Source organism: Lissotriton vulgaris, chromosome 7 (genome assembly GCF_964263255.1).
Source record: "Lissotriton vulgaris chromosome 7, aLisVul1.2, whole genome shotgun sequence".
In the NCBI taxonomy this organism is placed as follows: domain Eukaryota; kingdom Metazoa; phylum Chordata; class Amphibia; order Caudata; family Salamandridae; genus Lissotriton; species Lissotriton vulgaris.
Window position 1 is genome coordinate 1,726,067,340 of NC_141695.1, and position 12,468 is coordinate 1,726,079,807.

Genomic DNA, 12,468 nt, shown 5'->3' on the forward strand with positions numbered 1-12,468 from the left:
AGATTGGGCAAAGGCTATCCCAAACTTAAAAATGTCGTATACTTGCTTGATGATGACCTGTCTAATAGGAATATGCCTGACTTCGTTTATGAATTATATGATGCCTTCTGTAGATTGGTCAAAAGCTATCCCAAACCTAAAAATGTCGTATACTTGCTTGATGATGACCTGTCTAATAGGAATATGCTGCACAGGACTAAACCAGTTCCACAGAAAACGGAATCACTTAACAAGGCTGGAAATGTACGCTGTTGCACAGCTGAGGGTGGTCGGGATGGGAGAGTAATTACTGCAACTAGAGGAAAAGTAAAGGTTGCAGAGAAAGACATAACAAATCTGCAAGTAGGCAACCGGCCCAATCAGTGTGTAGTCAATCTCCCCCCTGTCAACCAGAGTACTGATCCTTGCTTACTTATCCTATCGTGGAACATCGCAGGTGTTCATAAGAACCTAAAAGATCCTGAGTGGGCAAATTACATTGACACCTGTGACATTTGTCTACTACAAGAAACTTGGGCCATAGAAGTTCCTCATCGGGTAGGATACAAAACTTATGGCATTAAGGCAGCTCAGTCTGACAGAGGAAGACCATCAGGGGGTCTATTAATCTGGCTAAAAATCACCCTGGCCATGCAGGTTGAAATTGTGGATACAGGCTCTCCGGATATTTTAGCCCTAAGGGTCACTCCACCGTGTGGCAATGAATGGTTCATTGTCAATGTCTATAACAGACCGACCAGTCACTCCAAGGTGTCAATAACACTTGAGGCCCTGGAGCTCCTGTTGAAAAATGTAATTGGAGATATCCCGGTCATCTTGGGAGGAGACTTAAATTGTAATTTTGAACCTGTTCTGGGCATCTCTGAAGTGTTCGAAGATGAGGACTCAGCATATAACATCCCCCAGCTTGAAACCACCAAATTTGTTAAATATTCGACATTGGCCAGCCAACTACTAAGACTTTCCGCAGACCACGGCCTTAGAGCAGGCAATGGCCGACTCCCATCGGACCTGCAAAAACAACCAACCTTCTCTAAAGCTAAAAGCAATTTAGATTTTGTACTTGTTTCTCTTAGCATCTGGCACTTTATGATAGATCTGAAAGTAGTAAGTAGGGGGGAAAGTGATCACTACCCCTTGGAACTTTACATCAACAAGAACATGGTTAGTGACACCACTTTAACTACAACTGAATCCACCCAAGTCAGCTTATGTGAGGACGTCCACATAAACAATAACAGACGTGCAGTAAGATGGCCACGTGTTTTGGCGGATGGAAATGCCTTAGCATTGGTTTACTCTCTTTTTGAACAAACATTTGCACATATAGCTGACTATGCCTTCCTACCGGAACACTTTGAACATTTTATTGATCTACACAAAGTCTTCTTTTCTGAACTAAAAATGCTCTTATCAAAAATGCCGAGAAAGAAGCAGCAAAACCACAGAATGGCCAACCACGGAAAGCTATGGTATGATCACTCGTGTAGAACTGCCAAATCAAACCTATTGCTTGCCATTAAAAACAAGTCTAAAGAAGAAGTAAAATCTGCAAGGGTGGAATATAAACGTATATTAGAAACATCCAAAAAAACTCTGGGAGGAATCAATTTGGGCCGAAATGCTATCTGCTGCAAAAACCAATGACAATGTTGGCTTCTGGAGACTGGTGGCCAACGGGGGGCATGCTGGGAGAGCCGTGAAAGATGTATTCCTGGATGAGATGACCTGGGTAACTCACTTTACAAACCTTTACAAACAATACGATAGTGATAGCCAATGGAGCTTAAGGTCCCTTCCCCCTACTGAACCCCTCAACTTCACATTGGAAGAGACGGTAAGGGCGATCAACGATCTAAAAAATTCTAAAGCCCCTGGTCCGGACAGAATACCGGGGGATCTCTACAAACACGAAGTTGATGTCTGGGCCCCCTATCTGAACCGTCTGTTTAACGCCCTATCGTCAAATTGTAACTTTCCAGACAGCTGGCGGGCAGCGGAGGTTGTGCTAATATTTAAAAAGGGGGATAGAATGACACCCTCCAATTACAGACCAATTAGTCTGATGGACACACTCCAAAAACTATACGCCAAACACCTCCTATTCAGAATCAACGATTGGCTTGAAGCTACGAATATAATTTCCAAATTCCAAGCTGGTTTCCGGAGTAAGACCAGCACAACAGACCAAATTTTTCGATTTTGCTGTTTGATTTGGAAATATGTTCAGCTGAAAAAAGGTCATCTGTATGTAGCCTTCGTTGACCTGAGGGCTGCATTCGATTTAGTCCCACGCAGTCTACTTTGGAAAACCTTGCAAGAAATTGGGTTGCCGGGATGCCTCCTAGCCCAAATAGTTGAGCTGCATGCTGATAATTTCGCAAACATCAGGTGGGGCCCTAATGGCGAGTTGACTCGCAACATTCCCATTGAACGTGGGGTTCGCCAGGGATGTGTCCTGGCCCCTACCCTATTCTCCCTGTTTATTAATGATATCCCTGATTATTTAAATGCTTGTGTTAATGATTCACCGCAGCTCAATGGTGTAAGGGTGCCTGCGCTGCTCTTTGCAGACGATACTATACTTATATCCCAAACAAAAAAGGGCCTCCAGGCACTCCTTATCTCCTTCAGCTGCTACTGCCAGACAAAGGGCTTGGAAATCAATGCAAACAAAACAAAATGCATGTCATTAAATCCCAGTATGCCAGACAGAGGATTTTTGACCCTGAACAGCCAAAAACTAGATACTGTGGATAACTTTTCCTATTTGGGTGTTGTACTAGATTCCAAGCAAAGCTGGAAACCCCAAATCGAGAAAAGTAAGATAACATATGCCCAAAATGTCAAACCAATTTTATGCAAAATGAATTCTAGTACAAGCAAAAGTGTAACCCCGGTTTTAGAACTTTTTAAATTTAAAATACAGTCTGCTGTACTATATGGAGCAGAGATATGGGGCCCATGGGCAAGGAATAGCTTCCAAATTATGGACAATAAATTCATGCGGGCTTCTGTGAGGGTCCCTATTAGTACACCCCTTTTACCACTCCAACTTGACTTAAATTTTAGGAGAACAGATCATTTAGCTATCTTAAGGCCATTATTATTCTGGGTTAGGCTTTGGACTACCCCTGAGTTGATAGATTATAGAAATGGCCTGCAAGAACTGATGATGCTTGATTCCTTTAACTCCATCAATTGGCTAGTGCACATTAAAAAATGGCTTACACTCTTGGGCCTATATTCAATGTGGGAGACTCCAGACAAAATGCCTACTTTTTCCAAACTAGTAGTCAAGCGAGCCTTCTGGACCCACATAAGCGGGGAGCTAGTGGATGGAGTTAGTGCTGGTTCAGCAGTCCAGGCTTTTTTATTATTTAAGGACGAGCTTTGTTTCGAACCATTCCTGGACGAGATCGAGCCACCCATTGCAAAAACCCTTTTCCTAAAGTTCAGATACGGGATACTTATGCTGAATTACAATACTGAAAGATGGGCACAAAAAAGACTGGGAGCCTTGACTGTTAAAACCAAGTGCTGCCCTATGTGCTCCATTGACTGTTCCGAGAATGAGGTTCACATGCTCTTTGTTTCTAGTGCATATACGAAACCGAGAAAGAAATGGCTGAAACCAATGTGTAACCTTCTGGGGACTAGGTCCTGTTCAATAGCTTTTAGGATCATGAAAAGCAATTCAACCCAGTTTATTGTATTTAGTATAAGTAAATTTCTATACTCTGTTTACATAATCCGAAAAAAACAAGGACATTGTCTCTGAGTTGGAAAGTGTATATGTTTTCTTAACCCTTGCATTTGTGATATTTCTTAATATAACTTTAAAAAAAAAAAAAAAATCTTTTGAAATGAAATATAATGCGTGATTTTCCATGTAAAAATGAATTGTAAAAACTACTCCTTGCCCGTAAAACACTTTTTTAAATACTGTTATATTTGTTTGATTTTTTTTTAATGTATGTATGTGACTTTTATGGCCAAAACGGCCGAAATAAAGTTATAAATAAATTAAAAAAAAAAAAAAATATATATATATATATATATATATATATATATATATATATATATATATATATATATATATATATATATATTATACATATATATATACATATATATATCCGAAATAATAATACCCTTGTTCGAGTGCCGGATGATTTCCTTTTTACGAGTGCGGATATATATATATATATATATATTACACATTTCTTCACCTTCTCAGTCACTGGAAAGAATGAGCCGCACACGTCGCGTTGACAAATGTTCTTTTATTTCTCAAAAGCCGTCCCAAACGTTTCTGATGCATTTCGGCCTGACTCCGGCCTTTTTCAAAGAAGGACGAGCTTTCCGTTACACGTGTTTTACATCTGCTCACAGGAAACCAAAAATGTTTGCCGTTAATCTTGCTTCGGTAATTTAACCCTTCAGTGGGTGTGTCTTTCAGAATACGGCATTGTGGAATCTGTAGGCAGTCATTTGAATTACCCTCCAGTGGGTGCTGTCAATTGCGCGATCCCCTGCTTTCCGTTTTTGAAGTTGGCTGGGGGCTTTACCTGAGGCTGGTCCCAGGCGGCTGCCGCTACCCTCTGATTTTCACCTTCATCCACTGCGGTCCTTTTGCGGGTAGTTGTAGCCTTTTAAAGTGACATTTTAAAAAGTCACTGGATGGTGTCATCAGTGATATCGGCAGTGCATTGTGGGGGCCTGAATTATAGTTTGCTGAGCTAACTATTACTGCTGAATGTCACTGGTTTTGTACGAGTGAAGCCTGAGCCGAGCTATAACTTCACTGTAACCTTTGCTTTTTTCAGTGAAAAATAAATATAAAGTTTTATTTACATTCTTAAATTTGTCTGTTTATATTGCTACATATCATTTTCATGATAAGTATGTGTGGAATACAGAACAGTGAATCTATACTTGCCTGTGTGTGTTCTATATCTTCACGATCAGTAGAATACTGGATATGATGTTTTTGGCATCCCTCAATATTATAACATACATCTGTGTACTCAGAACTAGTAATCCCACAGTGTGTTGTCACTATTGTGATTCTCTGTGGGCATTCCTGGAACAATTCAGTCATTAGTAGCTCTGGGCTATTTACTGCAATCAGAAGTAGCGGTCATTATTGGAAAGGCTGGAGACCTCTGGTGTACATTCACCATCCAGTCCACTAAATTGCATCTTGCCTGTATTTTAGATGTAGAATTTAGTTCTAGTACTCATTCCAGTACTTTGTTTCTGAATGAAAACCACCGGGCTGGACAGTCGGTTACTGTGCTTCTGTTTTTTTTGTGGTTTTTTTTTTTTTTTTTTTTAGCTCGATCCCCCTTCCCTGAGGAGCATTTGACTTCTTGTCATCGCATCCTGAGTCCAATCCGGATAGGGTTTGTACTTGTTGCAGATCCACAGTAGAACGGACCCAGGGTTTTTGGAGGGGAAGCTACCTTTACTATTCCACCCCTCCACCCCATTGATGTGGCTCCGTAGCCTTTGCTTGCCCCAGCATCTCTCCAAACAGTGCAGACTATAGCGGGGTGGCAATTTAATCTCCTTGGAGTGTATTCATTAAAGTTTTAATTGAGTCTTAAACCGTTCAAGAATGTAAAGCTTTTGTCGTGGAGGAAAAGGGATTGTTCATGGTCTTAACAGATAACAAAACAACAGTGTATGAAGCAGGCGGGGGGCACTCGCCCCACCATTGCTGCTTGATTATCCTCACCATATGTGGTTGTGGCCCTGCGACCCAAGTAACAGAATCTCCGGTCTTGAGGCACAAGCTTTAGTAATGCCTTTTCATGCCTCTGAACAGTACTGTGGATGAGAGATACGTTTCACAAATGCAGCAAGAATGCCAATGGTGTGAACTATTTTGTCAAGACCCCCCTCAGCCCCCCCCCCCACCCCCCCCCCCCCCCCCCCACACCCCCACCTCTGTTAGAAGTGCTTTCGATGAATGGGCAGTTGTGTTTAGTTGGCATCCTTTCTGTGATTCAGGAGCAGAGATTTATGCCCTCACTCGAGAGCTAGAGGAGGTTATGGAACTCTTATGGATGAACAGCAGAGGTAGATTGGTATCTTACCTTCGTATCAGAGACGTTTCATACGTTAGTCCACTGCTCTTTTCCCTTTTTTCCACCTCTGCTCATGTTTGTTTCTCTCATAATTATTTGGCCCTGTATATAGTTGAACAAATACTGTTAGAGTGCTTCTCCTCTGGTGTTCACACATGCTTAGTTGCTTTAGGGCTTTATTGGCACAATGAATGAGTTTCTCGATGTTTGGAGATGCAGCAGGCTGCCAAGAGATCAGCAGTGGACCAGAGCCTAAAAGACGTCCCAAGCATCCTGGCAGGCCTCGTGACGCACCATTTACACCCATCCATGGGTCTCCATGGACATCGCTCTTGGTTGGCAGGCTTATGCACTCTGAATGGAGTTGACACCTTCTTTGACAGTCCACGTTGCTTTGAAATTCACTGACTACCTTCGTGGCTTGCTTAAGGCCTGCCTCGACATTGTCGCTTCCAATCCTGCCTGGTATTTTTTCATTGAGTATGTGTTGGGTCATCTAAAAAATGAATGGATGGATAGTTGGGGTCATTAGTATTTACTCATCCTCTGTTTCTCTAGCTTAGAAGCTTGTGGCAATGTCTTTTTACCCTTGTGCTCCGCTATGAGGACACTTGCAGAAGGCAAGTCCTACCCTCATCTTCCTGCTCTGGCTACCCGCTGTAGTGCTCTTACCTGATTCTCCTCCACACCCCATCTTTTGTGTTCACGGCTGCTGAAGGGCTATTATGCCACACCCTCTAAAAATGCCCTGTTCTGGCTTTTTGTCATGGTTTTGTTTTTCTACACACATATACACAAAAGAGCTAGCATATGTGTACCGATCCTAATCAATGCTGTTTTCTCCTTACAGGTTACCCCTTGGCCTTATTGCAGCGCTGGTGCCTCTATGGAAAGGACCCTCACCTCTTCTACGTGTTCCACACCATCACCGGCCTCGCAATCTGCTACTTTAACTTCGGTAGGTACTGAGCACAGGGCTGATAGCTCTCAGAGGAACTGCTTTGGCAGCATGTAGCCCACAGTAACACCATTTCTGACGTCCTCGTTGGCAGTCGTTTGCAGAGGCTGGCTTTTACATGGCCCAGGAGACTGACTTTAACTCCCAGACTCGTCTCAGATGTTTGGCTGATCCTTTTCCGCTTCCTACCTGCTGTTTCCCTAAGGTGACTGTGCTTCTCATCATTGCTTCTATTTCTAGAGCAACTTCTCTTGCCTTTCCCTTAATGTTCAGAGAAATAGTATTCCTCCTTTGCCCTCCCAAACCCATCTTCTGACCCTTTTAATCTTCAGGAGTGTCATAAACCTAAGTGCGGTTCCTGTGACGCTAGTGAACTATAACTGCAGATTCTTTGCTGGTGATATGTGATCATTAGGAATATACCAGGACTGTATTCCATATCCAGATTCACGCGCATTTCTCCCATCAACATCTGTGAGGATTGTGCCTCTTAGTATAAGAGAATGCACAGCATTTTTTCGTGACTTCATAACATTACATCCACCCAAACTATCTCATTTATGCACTCCTTTACCAGCAGCTCCCACAAGTAATCCCTGCTCTGTTGGCTAGAGTTGTAGTGCGGATCTCAATTTAAATGTTCACACCAACTGAGACTGTTAGTCCAGAGTTATTCTAGCCTCACAGGCTGTGTAGATTCCTTGTGCACCTGTATTCAGAGAGCACGGGTAGAGGAATCAAGGTGGAATGTGTCAATGCGCACTGAGCAGGCAGTCCCCAGAACATTCCTATCCAAAACCGTCCTGCGGCCATGGTTAGCCTGTCTCCCTTGGTCACAAGCAGGAAACGTATGCAGCTCGAAGACTTCTGAGCAGAAACGGCAAAGAAGGGGACTATGCTCCGATCATCATTTTTTCATCCTACTTCCCATAGGAGGTGGCTGATTAGGCCACTAGTAGCAACAGTACAGCAGATTCAGGTAATCGTTTTAACCTATTACTGGGATCTACACATGAGATGCATGGGTTTGCCTCTGTAGCATTACCACTGTGCCACAACCCAAAGCTGGCCAATGGGATCCTGCAGGCTACACGAAGGAGCTCTGCTCATCCCATTTCTGCTGTTCCACCTGACTGTGGGAATGCTCCCAGTACTTTTTATTTAAATAAACGTCGTGCGAGTCGTAAGAGTTTCTGATGTCCAGCCGTGAAATCTAATATGGAAGCACTTGTTGGTTTCATTTGGAGTTCAGGGAGACCAGAGGGCATGATATCAGAAAAGCCTGAGAGTTGCACAAAGGTATTAATGTATTGTTAATCCCACTGGCTTTAAAAGGGCATATAGTTCAAAGAGGGGACTGCAAGGAAGGCAGAATGCAAAACACAAAGTTGGAGAGCTAGAGTATTTACACTCCAAATTGCATAAACTGTAGTCTGAAGTCTTGTTTTACAAAGAAGGGGCAAAATTAAGTGGTGCAGTAATAAGTCCTCTGATCCTGGGTATGACAGGGCTTCCAATATATAGATTACATCCTGACAGTACTGGGTTAATATCCAATGCCTTTACACATGAATGTTAGTCTGCGTTTAGCGTGATATTTTTATTGTCTTATGGGCCCAAAAAACATATTGGTGGATATTGTGAAGTTGGGGAGGTAATGTGAATTTCCCCTTGACCCCTGAATGTTCTAGCTTCACATTCTCAGCCCGCAAAACCACTGAATCGTTCTGCCAAGTCACCGGTCTCATCTACCCAACTGTAACCCAGGGCAAACCTTCCAAGTTGCTTCAACCTGTACCGATCCTGCCTATTTGATTGTTCAAAAGCTTTTATTGAATGTATAGCATCTCTAATCCAAGCTGTCCTGTTACAGGATCTCAGCTGTACCACTCGCTGCTATGTGTTGTGCTGCAGTTCCTTATTCTCCGGCTGATGGGCAGGACTGTCACGGGTGTTTTCACCACCTTCACCTTCCAGATGGTAAGCTGTGGCCAAGTTTTGTGGATTTGCCCTGGAATTTGACTAAGATTTGTGTTGTACAGGTCATAACAGATTTGTGAAGTGTGGAGAATTGATTTGAAATTGTTCTGGATATGAAAAGTAGTTTTCCCAGTTGCATATTACAATTTCTTTTGTTGCGGTCGCTTCTCCATGATGTGGTTTGCTCCAATCAAAGAGAGCACACACAGCCATTTGAAGCCACATTCAAGAACGATTTGGCTTATTTATCTCGCAGTGTTGTGATGAAGGATCACTGGGACTGTTTAAAGCGTTTGACAGAGAGAATTGGTGGTTCACACTTAGTCATGCAGCAGCTCTTGCTGCTTCCGTACATAGCGGGATATGTATTTGATTCCACAACGCACTTCCCTCCATGATGCCATTGAGAAGTAGCTGCATGCAGAACCGTGCCAAGAGGAGAGACTGATACATTGAGTAGTCTTGCTAACATCTAGAAGACAACAAGCATTTACAATGCAATGGTTTTGCCTATGATAAAGTTAGAGCTATTGGCATTGCTCTTGACATTTTTTTTATTTAGGTTTTTTTTAACATAAATAAATGGCATTGTCATTTACAATGGCAGGGCACAGGGAAGGGGGGAGAGGAGAGACTAAGGAGAGCTGCGGGCTCAGGGAAGGGGGGGGCGAGGAGAGACGAAGGAGAGCTGCGGGCTCTTGTTGTAATGCTTGCATAAATGAGTTGGTGGATGCATGCATGGGTGCATGCATGGATGGGTGTATGGATGGGTGGATGGATAGATGGGTGGATGGATAGATGCATATATACAGCCAATCCCTCAACAATTTATGCAATCCACCAACCCATCCAACCACCAACCCATCCATGCATCCACCCATACATCCATGCATCATGCATACATCCATCCATCATGCATCATCCACCCACTGCGTCCCACTCCGACCCCTCTAAATATAACTCATTTTTTCTGTATAAAGAGATGACTGTATTCACTAGTATATGCAGTAGTGTGTGGTGGACTTAGTTTGAGTGTTTGTTTCCTGCACACTCACACACTTCCCCTACACATTCACACACTGCTCACCCTGCAAACTCACACAATGTGCACCCTGCACACTCACACACTGCAGTCACTGTCACTCTGCAGTCACTGTCACTCTGCAGTCACTGTCACTCTGCAGTCACTGTCACTCTGCAGTCACTGTCACTCTGCAGTCACTGTCACTCTGCAGTCACTGTCACTCTGCAGTCACTGTCAGTCTGCACTCACTGTCACTCTGCAGTCAGTCTGCACTCACTGTCACTCTGCAGTCAGTCTGCACTCACTGTCACTCTGCAGTCAGTCTGCACTCACTGTCACTCTGCAGTCAGTCTGCACTCACTGTCACTCTGCAGTCAGTCTGCACTCACTGTCACTCTGCAGTCAGTCTGCACTCACTGTCACTCTGCAGTCAGTCTGCACTCACTGTCACTCTGCACTCACTCTCGCACTCACTGTCACTCTGCACTCACTCTCGCACTCACTCTGCACTCACTGTCACTCACTGTCACTCTGCACTCACTGTCACTCTGCACTCACTGTCACTCTGCACTCACTGTCACTCTGCAGTCAGTCTGCACTCACTGTCACTCTGCAGTCAGTCTGCACTCACTGTCACTCTGCAGTCAGTCTGCACTCACTGTCACTCTGCAGTCAGTCTGCACTCACTGTCACTCTGCAGTCAGTCTGCACTCACTGTCACTCTGCAGTCAGTCTGCACTCACTGTCACTCTGCAGTCAGTCTGCACTCACTGTCACTCTGCAGTCAGTCTGCACTCACTGTCACTCTGCACTCACTCTCGCACTCACTGTCACTCTGCACTCACTCTCGCACTCACTGTCACTCTGCACTCACTCTCGCACTCACTCTGCACTCACTGTCACTCTGCACTCACTCTCACTCTGCACTCACTGTCACTCTGCACTCACTGTCACTCTGCACTCACTGTCACTCTGCACTCACTGTCACTCTGCACTCACTGTCACTCTGCACTCACTGTCACTCTGCACTCACTGTCACTCTGCACTCAGTCTGCACTCACTGTCACTCTGCAGTCAGTCTGCACTCACTGTCACTCTGCAGTCAGTCTGCACTCACTGTCACTCTGCACTCACTGTCACTCTGCACTCAGTCTGCACTCACTGTCACTCTGCAGTCAGTCTGCACTCACTGTCACTCTGCAGTCAGTCTGCACTCACTGTCACTCTGCAGTCAGTCTGCACTCACTGTCACTCTGCAGTCAGTCTGCACTCACTGTCACTCTGCAGTCAGTCTGCAGTCACTGTCACTCTGCAGTCAGTCTGCACTCACTGTCACTCTGCACTCACTCTCGCACTCACTGTCACTCTGCACTCACTCTCGCACTCACTGTCACTCTGCACTCACTCTCGCACTCACTGTCACTCTGCACTCACTCTCGCACTCACTGTCACTCTGCACTCACTCTCGCACTCACTGTCACTCTGCAGTCAGTCTGCACTCACTGTCACTCTGCACTCACTCTCGCACTCACTGTCACTCTGCACTCACTCTCGCACTCACTGTCACTCTGCACTCACTCTCGCACTCACTGTCACTCTGCACTCACTCTCGCACTCACTGTCGCTCTGCACTCACTGTCGCTCTGCACTCACTGTCACTCTGCACTCACTGTCACTCTGCACTCACTGTCACAAACACGTTGCTCGGGGCATTTGTTGACAAAGCAAAGCAGTTCCATTAAGTGTCAAACAGGTATGGAGCAGGTTTGCTTTCCCATGTATGTCTGTATTTGAGGTGAGTTGCATGAAAAAGATGCATCACCTTATCAAAGAGGAACTCCAATAGCCCCCAGCACCTCCCTTTGCCAGGAGGATGTGAACTCCTACACAGAAGCAGGGCAGAGTCCTCCATGCTGGGCCCTTGGCCCAGGATAGAAGGAGACGCATTCTATGGAGAATGACAATGTGCTAAATGGGGACCCTGCCCCAGACCTGACAAACAACACCTACATCTGACCTCGGGAATTTGTCCTCGGGCCCCAGAGAATAAATCCGACCCTGTCTGAAGCCTTAGGCCGGTCAGCAGGTCGAAAGCAGCAGGGTAGTCATCCCATGCGGATGTCAACAGTGGAAGTGCGCAGTTTTTCTGTCGACCTAAACTTCTACCGCGTGTCCCCTCCACTCCAAAATCTAGGGGGGGGAGGGGATAAATCCCTTACGCTTCCTGTTTCCATCAACGAAGATAGTCAGAGCAGTCACAACAAACACACATGGACATCGCTAGTCAAAACCTAAAAAGGGAGAGGTGGGGGGGGGGGGGACAACACGGAGGGAAAGCAATACAAAAGGCGGGTCGGAAGAGAAGGAACACGGAGGTTGGAAACACAAACACCAAGGAGAGGGGAGGTATG

At 44.9% G+C, this 12,468-nt stretch overlaps 1 protein-coding gene across 1 annotated transcript in view; it reads left to right on the top strand.

The window, feature by feature from the left end:
* LPCAT3 (lysophosphatidylcholine acyltransferase 3) overlaps positions 1 to 12,468 on the top strand; it is a 201,045-nt gene that overhangs the window by 55,132 nt on the left and 133,445 nt on the right. The window contains exons 2-3 of the mRNA XM_086932970.1: positions 6,946 to 7,053; positions 8,927 to 9,033. Coding sequence (XP_086789096.1) covers positions 6,946 to 7,053; positions 8,927 to 9,033 — 215 coding nt within the window. The remainder of the gene's footprint in view (positions 1 to 6,945; positions 7,054 to 8,926; positions 9,034 to 12,468) is intronic.